Source organism: Anomaloglossus baeobatrachus, chromosome 3 (assembly GCF_048569485.1).
Source record: "Anomaloglossus baeobatrachus isolate aAnoBae1 chromosome 3, aAnoBae1.hap1, whole genome shotgun sequence".
Taxonomy (NCBI): Eukaryota; Metazoa; Chordata; class Amphibia; order Anura; family Aromobatidae; genus Anomaloglossus; species Anomaloglossus baeobatrachus.
The window spans coordinates 485,840,364-485,858,358 of record NC_134355.1 but is presented as its reverse complement, the minus strand read 5'-3'; the positions used below and the strand labels follow the sequence as shown (position 1 = coordinate 485,858,358).

Here is a 17,995-nt window from a genome sequence, read left to right as displayed (position 1 = left end):
CCTGCTGTGAGGTCGCCGGTCGTTGCGGAATGTCCTGGACCATTGTCTTCAAAGGCGATATCCTGCTGGGTTGGACGCATCGCTATGTTTGACACTGTGTGACAGGATCCCAATGATAGCAGAGATCGTTATACAGGTCGCTACTGCGACCTGTATCGTTACTGAGTCGTTGGTAAGGCCTGACTGTGTGGTATCTCACCAGCGACTTACCTGCGATCCCTATCAAGTCGCATCATTTTCGGGATCGCTGGTAAGTCGCTAAATGTGACGGGGGCTTTATGTGATTGGCAGCTCTGGCTACATCGAGGCAGATAAGGGAGGAGATGGATAGAAAAACAGAAGGTGGGAAGACGTATTTAAATGATTAGCCCCACCAGGATGTGCAAGTGCCTGTACTTGGTGTGAACAGTCATCTTTTGCTGATAGAGTCCCTTTAAAGCTGCTGGCTGAATTATGTTACCTGTATGTAGGCTGTGCTTGATTGACTGTCTACGTTCGGTTCTTGGCATAGACAAGACTTTTCTATACCTCTAATCAATTGTAGCTGGATGATAAGAGCTGGAGATCACCATGTATGATGGTTCGAGACCAGAGCAGGATTTTAACAGCAAGTAAATTAGGTTTCTTATGGACTTTTAAATGTTTTAATAACCTGTGTGTGGAAAACCCCTTTACTAAACAACACTTGACATGAGCTAGCATATCCAATTTTAAAGTGTGAGGATAGAACCCCTTGAATGAAATGAGGGGCGAGTTCCACAGTATCGTAGAAAATTGAGTGAGATTGCTCAATCACAATATGATTTTTAGGTGGACCGCATAAATCACAGTTCTTTTTAAAGGAGTTACTCTATTATGGAATTCTGAGTTAGGAGTTCTCTGATCCGGACCCTCATCTACTAGCCATAATAGGTTAAAGGAGAAGACAAAAAAGGCTCAATCTGGATGATCCACAATATCCATCCCATCGAGCCAAATAAAAAGGAGTAAAGTACTAATACGCCTAGTGGCACGGTAAGTACACACATGAAAATTTATAAGTGATCAATGAGGCATCAGCCTTTTGTGGACCCTTCTAAAACTAAATAATTGTAAAATGTGTCCATTATATATGACATGTTTATTACTTTAAAAACTAATTTAGAGGTCACACAAATAGTAATACCTTTATAAATTACATTCTTTTAAAAACTATATATTTTACAAAGAGGATTTTCAACATTACATCTTTAAAATATAAAATATGCTAAAACGTAATACACAGCTGGCCAGAAAGCCCATGGTCTCTGTTAGTTATGAGACATATGTTTTAAGGAAAAAGTCAAAGGAAGCTATGTATTTATTATGAAGAAAATATTTAGTATAAATTTTGAGCTAGCTCATAGTGCAACACTGACACTACACGGAACGGTTGACAAGGAACGGTTCATGACATAGAAAAATTCTCCCAAAAACAAAAAACATGAAAACTTAGTAATGTGAAATGTATCTCTCCACAGTTTTACTATTAATAAACCAAAGTTAAACAGTTAAAAAAAAATATGAAATATATAATCCTCGCAGAATGGCCATAAATAAAACTTGTTGTCCCTATCCAAACTTTAGTGAACGGCAGCAGTTTCTAGATAACCCAGCCACCATACCTCTTTTGCCCATGCTGGTTTCTCTGTAGGGTTCAGTCCCTCCTTGTAATGATACAGGGGCTTCTTGTCAGGAGGCCTTTGCTCCTGTTGCCGCTGCTGCTGTTGCTGCTGCTGCTGTTGCTGCAGAGAGACTAAATAATCTCGCTCCTGCTGCAGTTGCCGTTGTAATCGTTCGGCTTGCCTTTGCTCTTCTAGCTGCTTGCGCTTATATTCCTTTAAGAAAAATGACAAAGTAAGACAAATTACACTGGATCCTTAGATAATGTAGAACATGAAGTAACGTCCAGCTGAGGAATGACTGATGTCTGCAGCGAATGAGTGAACATTCAATACCCCAAGAACGTGTCACATACAGTGGAGGTGATTTAGGCATATTATATCATCAAGGAAGATCTAAATCATAAAACATATGCAACAATTTCTAATAATCCTTTCGAAGGATGCTGTGACTGCTCAATGGGATCTGTAATCAAAGCCTTCAACTTATTTCAAAGAAAAAAAGGCGTTAAAAATAGGGTCAGAACCTATTGATTGTAGACATGGGTGGGAGACCCCCAATGACCTGTCACTAAATTATATTATAGGAATAGTCTTTTAAACCATATCGCAAAGTTATATTTTTCTAAACATAGATGGAAAGTGATCAGAAGAAAAGTATGGTAGATAATGCCTTACACAATAAGGCCGGGGCCACACAGGGGACTAGTGCGATCCTCGCATGACACTCGGCTCACGCTGGCAGCACAGCGGAAGCAGAGTGTCATGCGAGTGGCACTGCGACTGAGGTCCGATCATGCGATCGAACCTCAGCTGCGGGGGGGCGGCCCGGCACTGAGGAGGGGCAGGCCAGCGCTGCGAAGGGAAGGGCCGGCGCTGAGGAGGAGAGGAAGGGATTTATCTCCCTCTCTCCGGCTATTGGCATTCTCGCCCTGCACTCGCAGTACACCGGTGTACCGTGAGTGCAGTGCGATTTTTCCCTTGTCCCATAGACTTGAATGGGTGCAAGAGAAACCAGGGACGCATTACAGTCGCAGCATCCTGCGATTGTTTTCTCGATCCGATTAGGGCTGAGAAAATAATAGCTCATGGGTCCTGACACATAGGATAATATTGGTCAGAGTAGAATGCGATGTTTTATCGCACTCCACTCGCTCTGATTTTCATGCAGTGTGTCTTAGGCCTAATAGGGGTCTAGAGATTGGTTATTAGTTATAAGTCTATAATTTGCTTAACCTGGTAATCAACGTACAGAATAGTAAGCAAAACAAGAGCTCAGGACGAGTAGCACTAGGTCTTCAACCATCTTATAGGAAAAGTTTGTGTAAGAGCCTATTTAGACGAAATATGGCTCTGCTTATCTACTACATTACAGTGCCTATAGTAGAAGCGTCAAGATAGAACACTCCAGCTAAAGTCACACAACTGTTTTTTTTCTTTTCCAAGAAAAAATGTAATTTGGTGTGATTTTATGTGTATACTATGGTAACACTAAATAGCAAGTATTTGTGAAGTGTAAAGGAAATGATACATTTTTTTCTAACCAGTTAAAAAAAATAAATCTGAAAATTGTGAAGTTCATCTTTATTCAGCCCCTGAGTAAATACATTGTAGGACCACCTTTCACTACAATTACAGCTGCAAGTTTGTCGGGGTATGTCTCTACCAGCTTTGCACATCTAGAGACTGAAATTTTTTCCCATTCTTCTTTGCAAAACATCTCTAGGTCAGTGAGATTGGATGGTGAGCGTCTGTTAACAGCAATTTTCAAGTCTTCCTGTAGATTCTGAATTGGATGTAGGTTTGCACTATGAATAGACCAGTCCAGCACTGGAATATGGCTTGGTTTAAACCATTCCATTATAGTTCTGGCAGTATGTTTTGGTTTCAGCAGGACAACAACTCTAGCCTCAAGTCTTTTGCAGTCTCTAACAGGCTTCCCTACAGGATTGCCCTGAATTTAGCTCCATCCATCTTCCCTGTCCCTGCTGAAGAAAAGCCTCCCCATACCAAGATGCTGCCACCAGGTTTGATGGTGGGGATGGTGTTTTCAGGGTGATGTTTTCTGCCACACATCTTTTATGTAGCCCAAATAGTTATTTTGTCTCATCTGAGCAAAACACCTTCTCGCACATGCCTTGTAGGCGACACAGCTAACATGTGAGAGGAGGTGGTCTGCTCAAATGAGACTAAAGTAAAAATTTGGGGGCTAAATGTAAAACGCTATGCATGTTGAAAAACTAACATTGCACATCACCCTGAAAACACCATCATTACTCTCAAACATGAAGGTGTAAGCATCATGCTTTGGGAATGCTTTTCTTCAGCTTTGTCTTTTCTTCAGAGACCGGGAAGGTGATCAAAATTGATGGATGGAACTAAATACACTGACATCCTTGAGGAAATCTTGTTAGAGGCTGCAATAAAACATGAGACTTTGGCATTGGTTCTCATTACAGCAGGACAACCACCCTAAACATATCACAGAACTGCAATGTGATGGTTTAGAACAAAGCATATTCATGAGTTTGAATGGCTCTGTTAAAATACAGACCTAAATCCCATAGAGAATCTGTGATAAGACTTGAAAATTGCTGTTCACTCTCTATATAACCTCGCTGAGCTATAGCTATTCTGCAAAGAAGAAAGGTGGTCCTAGAAAATATAATACAGTATATGGGAGGGCTACATGAGGGCTTATACTACCTATAGGAGGATATGTGGGGGCTCACAATGTATATAGAGGGGCTATGGTTGGACTCATACTGTACATAGGGGGACTGTATAAGGGCTCACTGTAGATAGGAAGCTATGTGGGGGCTTATGCTGTATGTAGGAGGCTGTGTGGAACTCATACTGTATATAGGGGCTATGTGGTGGCTCATACTGTATATAGAGGGGTTATGTGGAGGCTTATACTGTATGTAGAGGCTTGTGTGGGGGCATCATACTGTATCTAGGGGGATGTCAACATTTAATTCTGCTTAATATTAAGTGATGTTAATATAAAATAATGATTGTAATTAATATGTTAATATTAATATTGAGCAGAATTAAGTTCAGCCTACTGGTTTGGCCCTCCACACCAGTTATAGTCTCTGATGTGATCCCTAGGGAAAATCAGTTACCCACCCCTGGTTTAGATCAAAGCATATTTATCTGTATGAATGGCCCAGACCTAAATCCATTGACAATCTGTGATAACACTTGAAAAATGCTGTTCCCAGATGCCTCCATCCAATCTCCCTAAGATAGAGATACTGTGCAAAGAAGAATGGACACAAATTTCAGCATCTAGATGTGCAAAGCTGGTAGAGACATATCCCAAAAGACTTGCAGCAGTAATTGCAGAAAAAGGTGGCCCTACAAAGAATACAAAGGCAAGTCACAATATTCAGAGTTATATTTTTTAAAATATTTCAATAATTATGTATCATTACTTTACAATTGACATACTACTACTTAGTGTTGGTATATCACATAAAATCCCAATAAAACACTTTTTTTTTGTGGGTGTGACATGAAAAAAATGTGGCAAAGTTCTGTGAGTATAAATATATTTTAAGGCACTGTATAAATAATAAAGACTGACTAGGTTAAATGTCAAAATCTTCTATTGCTTTGTTTCACCAGGATTTCATAAGAAGACGTTTTTTGGCGAAATGGGCAACTATGTTCCGTGTATTGGCCCTTTATTATATTCAGGTGAACTTACATCCTTATTTACTTCAGTTTAATTTATTAAATGCATGTGTATCAAAGTGAAATGTGATTTTTTTTAGATTTCTTTTTTCTTCCTAATATAGAAAGGATATGTCTTTATTACAGGCATGGATCACAAAAGCTTTCTCTGTATGACCTCTATGGCTGCTGAAATACACTGGAGTAGCTGACATGTGAGCTGTAGAAAAAGTGCCATTGTATGGTGACTGCTCTCAGGACTAGTGTAAAAACTGGGATAGTATATAATTTTTTTTTTCTAATTATATGGATAATGTCACTTTTTGATACACTGCCGATAACCACACAAATGAATATTTAGTTATAAAATGGATTTTTACCTGTGATTGTCACATTTCTACAATTTTTTTTTTATTACGTCAAACGGTTTGCTTGTTGAAATTGTATTGGGCACTTGCAAAACTAATTACCAATTGACCAATAACTATGTGCAGGTCAAGGAACATTTTCTGTAACCACCTTGGAAAAAAATGATATTGGTAATCCCACTTCAATAAGGATGGGTATGTCTGAGACGCGTCAAGTTGCCTGATCAATTTCATGGACTCTTATGGAAACTTTTAAACATCATTACAAATCTATTTTACCGACCGTAATAAAATTGAAGTATTAACTACGCTGGTGCTGGATCAATTCATCCTCGTTGGTTTGCGTCATAATTAAAAGCATAAAAACATACGAATGTCATGCAACATGTCATGGGGGTGGCATGATTGACAAACACTTCCTGCCATGCACACACACACGATGGAGTGGACATGCTGGGGCAGGGCATTACCAGAAGCAGGGCTTGTTCCTGCAGTAATTGCTGCTGCAAGATCTCTAATTGCCTCTGCTCTTCCTCTAGCTGTCGCCTGATGTACTCCTGGTAGGACATTGTACGAAAGAGAAAGAAGTGAAAAGCTAAACATTAGGGGAATAGCACATTAGATATCACACTAAGAAACAGTACAAATTAGTAAAAGCGCTAAGAGAGCTCAGAAAAGCAGTACAGAGTTATCAAAAAAGCCTCAGATACAAGAACTTTACTCGTGATGGAATCCATAGGGTCTAAATTGAGATCCACAATTTATATATATATGGCCAATATTGAAATGCTTTATATTTATGTATTGGAGCTTAATTTATTAATTTGATATGCAATCAGTTTTTTTGTATCAACTATCTGTAAGCGTAAAGGAATACTAAACTTAGGAAATCAAAAATGGAACCACAAAAGTAGGTCAACCTGTAAAATTTCCTACATGTTCTAAAAGAGTCAGCAGATTCACAGGGGTTAATTTCCGCTGACCGACAAACAAGGAGGCAGGATTTAGTTAAAGGAACCAGTCATCACTTTTTCGGCCTAAAAGCTGCGGCCACCACCACTGGGCTCTTATATACAGCATTCTACAGCTGTGAAGAACATAAAAACACTTTATAATACTTACCTACGAGGTTGCTTCAATGCACAAAAGTGAGATGGGTGGCGCCGTTCTCCGGGACCGACGCCTCCCCTTTCGGCCATCTTGGTCTTCCTTATTTTGAAGCCACGGTGTATGACGCGTCTACACCATACACACTCACCAGTCTTGCGCAGGTGCACTATAATACTTTGATCTGCCCTGAGTAGGGCAGATCAAAGTGTGTCTGTGCAGGACTTCAATGCCAGCGCATGTGTATGACGTAGACGCATCATGCACTGCAGATTCAAAATAAGAAAGACTAAGATGGCCGAAAGGGGAGGCGCGAGTCCCGGAGAACGGCGCCACCCATCCGACTGGTGTGCACCAGAGCGACCTCATAGGTAAGTATTATAAAGTGTTTTTTATGCTCTACACAGCGGCATGGGCTCTTATATACAGCCTGTTAGAATGCTGTATATAAGAGCCCAGTGGTGGTGGCCGCAGCTTATAGGCCCCAAATCTGGTGACAGGTTCCCTTTAATAGGGCAGGTTTAACAATATTTTCCCCTGTGGACGGTCATCTTTTTGCCTTAAAGTTAAAGAAAAAAAAAATGACATGAAGGAAGGAAACTAGACTGATCTCTTGAAAAACACGTAGAATGCTATTTTCTTTATGTGCTTTAAAAATATTGTAAAAGTTTTTTTTAGGTCACTTGGATTTGTTATATATACGGTATTTCCTATGGGCATGGGTCTAAAACGGGTTTAGTAAAAATGTTTGAGAATAATCTAAAATAAATTATTAAGTTCAGGAACAATCCCAAAAAATGACTTTTAAAACATAACAAATTCAGCCAATGGCTGATGGTCCTTATTTGTTTTAGAAAAACTCTTTAAAAATATACTGTAAACCATATAATATAGAAAATACATGAACAAATATAAAATGTATCCATGACTGTAGCCTAGCAGCTCCTATATATTGTCAGAAGCTGGCTCCTCAGCTTGTCATTATTGATCGGGCTATCCAGGAGATCTAGGCTATGTGCACACGTTTAGTATTTCCAGCACATTTTTATGCTGCAATAACCCTAGCGTTAGCAAAAGAAAAAAAGCTAGGTAAAATACGTTTTTTACTTGCGATTTTTTCCCCATTCATTTGAATGGATGAAAAAATTTTGCAAAAACGATGAAAAAAAATAGACATGTTGAAGATTTGAAAAACCATTCTGAAGTGTTAAATTTGCATGAAAAAATTAAGCAGCATGTGCACGAGATTTCAGAAATCTCCATCACTTTACTGGTGTTGTAAAGCGCTGCGCTTTTTCAGCAGTAAAAACGCAACATGTGAACAAGCCATTGGATTGAGAGTTTGGTCTACAATTAATGATTATTTTTGAATGAATTAAAATAAATTATGTATCCATTTAAAAAAACAAAACAATAAAACCTTCTCATGTTCAGCCCTTCTTCGTTCCTCCTCTCTGCGCATTTGCTCCTCATAACGCCGACGCTGGTCTCTCTCTTGTTGTTTCCTCATCTCCTTTTCTCGTCTCTGCTGCTAAACAAATAAAGGCATATTAAATTACAAATCAGTAATGCATAGGATTTTTAGCATGCACTGGGATTCTCAAACAAAGCGTCATCAGAGAGGAAATAAAAGATAAATATAAATTATATATATATATATATATATATATATATATATATATATATATACACACACACACACACACACACACACACATCTATATACACCTATAGATATATATATATATATATATATATATATACACCCATATATCAATATATATATTCATATTTTTATATATATATATATATATATATATATATATTAATATAAATATATATATATTGATATATGGGTGTATATATATATATAGGTGTATATAGATGTGTGTATATATATATATATATATATATATATATAGGTGTATATAGATGTGTGTGTATATATATATATATATATATATATATATATATATATATATATATATATAAATAATTGGATAGTGTATCTAGGGAAAGGTGGGGAATTTTTAATACAAGTATATTAGAAAATAGCTTAAATAACATCAGGCTGATAGGGATTTAAATAAAATTTCCTTTTGCCTTCGGACCAAACCTTTAATAGTTCCTACACTGCTTGGCAGCAATTCCGGGGGTGCATGTGCATAACAAACCATTGCAGAGAAACAAGCTCACGATCTATGAGGAAATGGGGGTATTTTTATTCTAGAATGGATAGGCAATCTTTAATAAAAAATGGATGTACAGTATTGTAAATGAATCTGCATGAGCCATTACCCTGTCGTCTGGGCAGATGCAATATAGATTAGGGTGAAATATACCAGTAAAGTGATCAGGCAATTGGGAAAGTAGTCAAGGTGTATATTTAATATTTACCAGTGAAAACACGATACACAATCGCCCATAGACACTACTTATGAGTACAAAAAAAAAATAGTCAAAATTGAGAGTCCTCAGTGGTTGATACCTTGTAACGGCTAACTGAAAAGATAACCACACATGGCAGCTTTCCAGACTTCTCATCTTTAGGCATAGTTGAACACAAAATGTGATATTCATTCTTGCTCTGTCAATGGTGGTCATGAGTATATACACTCAGACTCTCCTGTCTCACTGTGATTTTAACCCCTTCACCACCCGGCGATTTTCCGTTTTAGTTTTACCCCTCCCTTTCTTACAAGAGACATAACTTTTTTTATTTTTCCGTCAATATAGCCATATGAGGGCTTGTATTTTTGTGGGACGAGTTGAACTTTTTAATGACACCATTAATTCTGCCCCATTTTGTACTGGAAAATGGAGAAAAATTCCAAGTGTGGGTTAACTGCAAAAAAATAAAACCCGTGCAATTCCATAATTTTTTATTGTTATTTACACAAGTTCACTATATGATAAAACTGAATTGGGATTATGATTCCCCAGGTCATTGAGTTTGCGGATACCAAAATTGTATAGTTTTTTATTTTTTTACTTAAGTGATGGGGAAAAAAAAAAAAAAAGAATTGTGCTTTTGATACCAGTTTCCGAGACCCGTCATGTTCTCATTTTTCGGGATCTGGGGCTCAGTGAGGGTTTGTTTTTTGTGACTTGAGCTGACATTTTTACGGATACCATTTTTGGGTAGCTGCGACGTTGTGATTGCCTGTCATTGCATTCTTTAACAATATTGCAGAGACCAAAAAAACAAAATTCGGGAGTTTTTAACTGTTTCTTGCTACACTTTTTACTGATCAGATTAATTTATTTTATATTTTGATAGATCGGGCATTTCTGAACTCTGAGATACCAAATATGTGTATTTATTTGTTTGTTTTCTTTTCCATTGAGTAGCCATCTCAGTCTCTGACCTCAATATCATTGATCCACTCTGGGGAGAACTCAAGCGCGCAGTTCATGCAAGAAAGCCCCAGAATTTATAGGCTGGATGATTTGTGCCAAGAAGAATGGGCATCTTTACCATTTGAGAAAATAAAGAGCCTCATCCACAACTACCACAAAAGACTTCAAGCTGTCATTGATGTTAGAGGGGGCAATACACGGTATGAAGAACTGGGGTATGTGACCTTTTGATCAGGATCATTTGGATGTTTTTGGTGGTTATGATTTAGATAGAGAAAACACAGTAGCCTGAAAATAAATGGCTTCCAACAACCACTAACCATGAGTGGGAAAAAAAGATTTCTGTGTTATCATTCATATTCTCTGAAAAAAAAGGCCAAGAAAGCAAAAAAAAATCTGCTGGGGTATGTAAACTTTTGAGCACAACTGTAACTGTATTAAGGAGTACAAAAGGAGTGGATGGAGAAGAAAACACTAAAAATACTCATTATCAGAAAATCCGTATATCCTTGAATAAAAGCCACAGAGGCCTGAGTTCAGCAGATCTTTCAGCTACAAACAAATCAGATGCATTTTAAAGCGTCCTTGTGATTTTTGAACAGAGGCGCTATGAAGCCTCATTTGCGAGGTGCTGGACGATATGACATGCAGTGTACTTTGGTGATCCGGCCACTGGAGAGCAGTGCAGTGTTATATTAGGACAGGTCCACTGCATGTAGTGTGCTGTATGACAATGAGGCCATTCCCAAATCAATGTTTAATTACAAAAACAATATTAAATCTATACTGTCACAAGTATGAGCAATGTAGACTTACACATATAGTCTATGTGCTCACGGGACTATATACCTGCGGATATAGCCGCAGGTATGTCTGCAGGTTTCCCGCAGCTGATCCCCGAAATCCGCAGCTATGCATAGCTGTGGGATTCCAGTGAAATATCTGCGGTAAACCTGTGGACATTCATGCGGCTTACCTGCGGAAGTCCCGGCCTCTATCTCCATAGTGGAGAGACAGGATTTCCTCAGGTATTTCTGCAGGAATAATTGACATGCAATTATGTGCGGCCCGCAGCATATTCCGCAGCCGCACATACTGCAGCATGGACACAGCACTCCCCATGTCCCATAGGATAACATGGGGAGTGCCTGTTCTTGCTGAAACCTGCCGATTTATCTAGAAAATCCAGAAAATCCGCAGGTTTTCCGCAGCAAAATCTGCGGGTACATAGTCCCGTGGGCACATAGTCATAGGCAGTCATGATGGAGAGACTTACGCATACATGACAGAAAATTACAGCAACCTCTTTAGTAACATTAATAACAGGAGAGTAAATTATTTTCTCCAATCCATCATAGAAATTATCTATAAGGTTTTAAAATGTATATCAGGATTGTCTCAACTACATAAAGAGGTAAAATTGAAAAATGCTAGTAAAAACATGCAACTTTGCAGTTTACCTCTCACTAAAAATCCTCTCTATATAGTTTACAGCTCGTTGCCTAGGTTACCAGCCATCCTACATTCCCAGCAAGGCCGATTACTTAGACAAGGCGCACACATCACAAATAGGCACTATGCCTGTTGGCTTGTGTCTCTCTAATTTTGCCAGATCGCTCGATCTGACTTGCCTCAGTGTCCCTTTTATCAAGCTAAGGAGCCAAAAGCTGCTGCTGCCACCGCTGCTAGCAGCCCCGGACCAGTGGCAAGACTATGCCATTAGCCTGAACTGTCAATCTTCAGTAGTCTCGGGAACGCGGGGGGTGGTACAGTCCTCTAAATTCATCTTGAGACAACACCTTTGGCCGGGGCCACACGGGGATCTACTGCGATCATCGCATGACACTCGGCCCACGCTGGTAGCATAGCAGGAGCCGAGTGTCATGCGAGTGTCAATGCGACTGAGGTCCAATCATGCGATCGGACCTCAGATGCAGGGGGCGGACCGGCGCTGTGGAGGGGGAGGGATTTATCTCCCTCTCTACTCTGTTGCCGGCTACTGCCATTCTCGCTATGCACTCGCGGTACACCGGTGTACTGCGAGTGCAGTGTGATTTTTCTTTCGCCCCATAGACTTGAATGGGTGCGAGAGAAACAAGACTCGCATTGCACCCGCAGCATGCAGCGATTGTTTTCTCGGTCTGATTGGGGCTGAGAAAATAATCGCTCATGGGTGCTGGGACATAGGCTAATATTGGTCCGAGTGGAATGCGATAAAACATCGCATTCCACTCTCTCCGATTTTAATGGCTTAGGCCTTTATTTTAAAATAACAAATCACAGGAAAAAGTAGAATAGACTGTATCTTTGTTTTAATGGAAAGATTATCTGTCTTGGACTATGTTCGCATGCTGAAGTTTTGTTTCTTCAGCAAAAAATGCACTCTCTGGCAGAAAAACGAACTGTTGGCCTTACAAACGTATAAAAAGAATGCTTTTCACTGCGTTTTTGCACAGACGCTTTTTAACTATATTCAATCAAAAAAGGCAGAAAGAATTGACATGCTGCTTCTTTTTTCTGCAACTAAAACTGCGAGGAAAAAAGAAGCAATGTGCGCACAGTCTTTTTGAAATCTCATAGACTTTGCGGGGAAGGACTGCATGCAGTTTTGGGGAACAAACGGCACCCAAAAACGCAGCAAAAAAAGGCACCGTGTGCATAGGGCCTTATGCAGTTTTTGTAATACTGAAGATATCTGGATGACACAAAATAGAACAAATGCACAGATGAACACGATCCCACAGAAGATCTGTGTCCAAAAGCAAAACATTGACTTACAAGGGATAAAAAGGATAGTCATACAAATTTGTTAAAACATACTGCTAACTGAAAAAAAGTCACACGTAAAATGTGGTATAAGGAAATATAATGCTGTAAAATATGGATATAAAATGCCAACATTTATCAAGTGGGAATTTAAGTAATACATTAATATATAATGGAAACTGCAATATATAATGCAAATAAACAATAAGTATGTTCACACAGTTGTTTTTACAAGGATATTGTAGTGGATTATTCAAATACATGTCAAAAACCTGCATTATTACTGAAAACTAGGTCAAAGGGGTGTGGATTTTTCCACAGCAAAAAACTGTTTGTGAACATACCCTTATTACCTAAAAGCAGATTCAAGGGTATTTTGCTGGTAGGACCCCCTATAATCAGTAATATTAATGGAATGCTCCTTTTTCAAACCTAAAGCTGCATGAAAAGAACAAAATCACCATTAGTTATCGCCTCGTCATGGCCATGAAGTTAAGTCACTGGGCACCGTCTACCCTGGCATCACCGCTAAGCCCAGTGACTGGCTGCAGCTGGGACGTCACGCCACTGAAGACCAGCAAATAGATGGCCCTGGAGTAGCAGTGGGTAAAGTAATGATGATTTGGGTTTTTTTCACGAAGATTGAGCACTACTTTACATGCCAATCCATGAAACCCACATAAACCTTTATAAAGCCAAGCAGTGCAGTCACCTGAAGAATGGACGCATGTACGCATTTATGGTTTCAATCTAAACTGTGCAAAGTGATGGGATGAAGGCAAAGCTCCAAAGCAGTGGGCAAAAACTGGTGTTCTAAAATGTAGCATGAATTAAGGATCTTAATTCTGCAGAGAATGTCACCCCCGTAGTTTTCTCTCCTATTATTGTCTCAGTTGTCTTAATAAAAGGGGTATCATTTTCTTTTTCAAGGATGTTCTCTATAAATGTAACAAATGTAGATCAGTCATTGAGAAGATAATGACTCTCCATTACCAACAAGGCAGCAAGCTGTGAAGAAAGGGCTGGAAATGTCTATCTGTGACCTACCACGGTCTGTTTTAGTGATAAAAACAGAGCATACAAGTGTAAACTATCATGTAATGCAATAATGAAAAGGGAAGTATTGGCCACTGACGTTCCTGCATCTCCAATGGTCACTTTCTAATCTTTTAGGTTAAGATTTACGTAAAGACTAGTACAAATGTAATAAGATTATGCACAAAATCTACTGTCGCAGTACTTGGCTGTACTATGTGGTTTCGGTTTCCTTCCTCACGTAATGTTGTGACTAGTGATGAGTGAGCGTGCTCGCTCGCCACTACTTGTTATTCAATCGAACATTTGAGTTTAAAAATACATAAGTTTAACATTGACTTCCATTGTACTTGCCCAAACTCTCCTACACTCCATCGAGTAACGGGCAGTGGCGAGAACGCTCACTCATCACGAGTTCTGACATTCGACTGACTTCTCTTGCTGTTTACAAGACATTTAAAAGGGAACCTGTCATGTAAAAATAACACTATTAACCTGCAGATAAGCGGTGAATCTGCAGGTAAACAACATTCTCTGTACTGATGCAATGCTGAGCCAGCTGTCAGTCAGTGCCAGAGGTAAAGTTACTGCTGCCGCTGACTATGCAGAGAGCAATAACTGAAACCTCACAGGCCATGCCTCTATGACTGAAAATTCGAGTCTGCTGGGAGGAATATAGAGAATTTCCTCCTGGCAGCCACACGGTGTCAGATCAGTATTAATCTTCAGATTTAGGCCTTGTGCGCACTAGGCATTTTTGCTGCATTTTTAGCGGCGTTTTTTACCGCGTTTTTGCGCTGAAAACGCAGTGACATTGCTTCCCCAGCAATGTCTATGAGTTTTCATTTTTGCTGTCCCCACACAGCGTTTTTTTGTAGCTACGTTTTTTGTGGTTACCACAAAAACGCAGCATGTCAATTATTTCTGCGTTTTTCACCCATTGAGTTCAATGAGATGTTCAAAAACGCAATGAGAAACGCATATAGCTGCGTTTCTATGACTAAAAACGCAGCTATAAAACGCAAGGGGTGGGTAGTAAAGTGACGTGTACAGGAAGAGGATTCCTTCTGTCAGTAAATACAGAAGCGTGAATCCTCCCGGTACCGTCACCGCCGCTTCCACCTCCAGTCCTGTGCATGTCTGCTGCCGTGCGGTGTCATGTCTGGGCGGGAGGTGGAGGCAGCGGCGAAGACAAAAGTGAACAGTAGAAAAAAAAATGTCATACTCACCTGTCTGCAGACTCCCGGTGCCATGTCCGCTCCCAGCTGCTCTCCTGGTACCGCCGCTCCGGGTGTGTGCTCTCAGGCACGTATGATGCCTGCAGGACCTGGCAATGGATCACCTGATGCAGTCACCTGACGCGTCAGCTGATCGTAATTCTCGCGGTGTCGCCGGCTTTTTAGCGCCCGGCCGGCTTAACTTATCAGCTGATCCTGCCGTCAGGAGACTTCATCAGCTGATTACCGGCAGCTCCTGCAGCGATGGGACAGGATCAGACTCTCATCCGATCGCTCAAGGAACAGCCAGTAATCAGCACGGACGTGACTCAGTATTTTTTTTTTTCTACTGATGCATCATCTGATTGTATAATCGGCTTTTATACAATCAGCTACTGTGTGATGTGATTCACGTCCTTGATCCTGACACATCATCTGATCGCTTTGCCTTCCAGCAAACCGATCAGATGATATTGGATCCGGATTGGACGGCGCAGGACCCTTGACCCAGGATTACTGCGGAGGATGGGGGTTCTTTATTTCAATAAAGATGGAGTCACTAATTGTGTTGTGTTTTATTTCTAATAAAAATATTTCTCTATGTGTTGTGGGTTTTTTTTTTTAATCTTTACTAGAAATTCATGGTGGCTATGTCTAATATTGGCGTGACACCATGAATTTCGGGCTTAGGGCCAGCTGATAATATACAGCTAGCCCTAACCCCATTATTACCCAGCGAGCCACCCCGGCATCAGGGCAGCTGGAAGAGTTGGATACAGCACCAGAAGATGGCGCTTCTATGAAAGCGCCATTTTCTGAGGCGGCTGCGGATTGCAATTCGCAGCAGGTGTGCCCAGAAAGCATGAGCACCCTGCACTGTGGATTCCAATCCCCAGCTGCCTAGTTGTACCTGGCTGGACTCAAAAATTGGGCGAAGCCTATGTAATTTTTTTTTTTTTTTTAATTATTTCATGAAATAAAAAAAAAAAAAGTGGCTTCCCTATATTATTGGTTCCCAGCTGGGTACAAATAGGCAGCTGGGGGTTGGGGGCAGCCCCCACCTGCCTGCTGTACCTGACTAGCATACAAAAATATAGCGAAGTCCATGTCATTTTTTTTTTTTTGGGGGGCAAAAAAACTCCTGCATACAGTCCTGGATGGAGGATGCTGAGCCTTGTAGTTCTGCAGCTGCTGTCTGCTCTCCTGCATACAATGAAGAACATATTGAAGAAGGAAATGACATCAGACCTTTTTTTTTTATCAACAATCTTTAATGGCATTTGTTCACTGATTAAAAGCGCAGTGAGCAAAAACGCAGCAAAAAACGCGGTAAAAACGCACGCTTTTTTTTTGCCGCGGGTGCGTTTTTTAAGACAAAAACGCACATAAAAACGCAGCGTGAAAAAAAACGCCTAGTGCGCACATACCCTAACACCATATCTGCAGGATTGTTTTTTTTTACATGACAGGTGCCCTTTAAGTAACATCTATATGGATTTCTTTAAAATTTCTTAGTATCAGATAATTAAATCATTGCTGCAATCATTTACTATCTAGTGTAGTAGTCTGCAGATTACTAGTATGGGATAGTGTGGTTCAAATAGTTTGGGACAGTGTTATTTTTTGGGCAGTGGAGAATGTATCAACATACTAAAAACGAGTTGATAATTCCTACAAATTGTAAAAGTAGAAGTGGACAATCAGTGGAGCCTGAAACATAATACCCTGGTGCAGATTTGGGCTAAGTGCTGTCCGAAGGGCTGAAGACAGTGGCCTGCCGGCATCTTGATATCTCTGCTATCTGCATACTCAGGAATACATTGGTGGAGAATGGAGCCAATGACCGTGTGTGACCGAGACGCGATGACGTCACTGCATCGGTTCTGCTGTGCGGAGAGTCCGTGAACTGGAGACCAAAGCAGAGCACCGGGGGAACAGGAGGGGGAGCAAGGGGAGTATGTAGTTTGGATTTTTTTTCTACTATGTGTGTGGGCTGTGTGGCTATACATAGAAGTGCTTTGTGGCGGCTCATACTAAGTATAGGGGCTATATACGGACTCACGGACCGTATATAGGAGCTATGTGGGGGCTCAATGTGTAAAAAAAGACCATTTGGGGACTCGATGTATATAGGGGATGGTTGAGGGGGGGGGGATCATGCTGTATATAGGGAGCTGTATGGGGACTCACTGTATATAAGGGGCTCATACATTATTTAGGGAGGCTGTGGACTCAGCCACCTACCGTATGTCCCGCCCTCTGGTTGCTGTGCGTGTTCCCATCGCGCGGTATCCTGTCCCCGCTGCTTGCCCGGCGTCCTCTTTGGTGGGGGTGGATGTTGCGGACCCCTGGGCCCGGGGGTCCGCCGCGTCCCCCCTCACTGGATTGCCGGGGACGTGGTGCGGACTTTTGCCGTGCTTTGGCATACGCGCCGCCATGGCAACCCGATGGCTGATTGACGGACTCTAGCTGGGAGCTGTGTCCCGCCCTCTGATCTCCGTGACCCGTGCGCGCCGCTCGCCTTCCTTGCCCGCCCCTTGGCCGTCCTTACTGGGTGGGGGTGGCCTTGGAGCACGTGTGCTGTGCTCCGGGCTCCCTCTCCCATTGGACGGCTGAGGGGCGTGTGACGTTGGGCGCGCGGTGCGCGTGTGCGTCGGCGGGGATCCGATTGGCTGGGACACATTTTCCAGGTCCTGGTCAGTCCAATGAAGTCTCGCGACTTCCGATATAAGGTCCTTGAACGGCAATTGCCGTATACCTTCCCTGATGAAGCCAGCAGATGTAATCCGTGCGAAACACGCGTAGGAAGGCTCCTTGCACT

The 17,995-nt window shown here is 41.0% G+C and overlaps 1 protein-coding gene across 7 annotated transcripts in view; it reads right to left on the bottom strand.

Moving 5' to 3' along the window:
• The window catches only part of TNIK (TRAF2 and NCK interacting kinase), a 434,420-nt gene that overhangs the window by 93,707 nt on the left and 322,718 nt on the right, over positions 1–17,995 (bottom strand). For 4 of the 7 annotated variants that reach the window (XM_075340626.1, XM_075340619.1, XM_075340622.1 and 1 more), the window contains exons 13-15: positions 8,217–8,327; positions 6,160–6,246; positions 1,644–1,856 (exon numbers count right to left, since the gene is read on the bottom strand). In XM_075340626.1, the coding sequence (XP_075196741.1) occupies positions 1,644–1,856; positions 6,160–6,246; positions 8,217–8,327 (411 nt within the window). The remainder of the gene's footprint in view (positions 1–1,643; positions 1,857–6,159; positions 6,247–8,216; positions 8,328–17,995) is intronic. The other 3 variants (XM_075340623.1, XM_075340625.1, XM_075340621.1) reach the window with 2 other exon arrangements.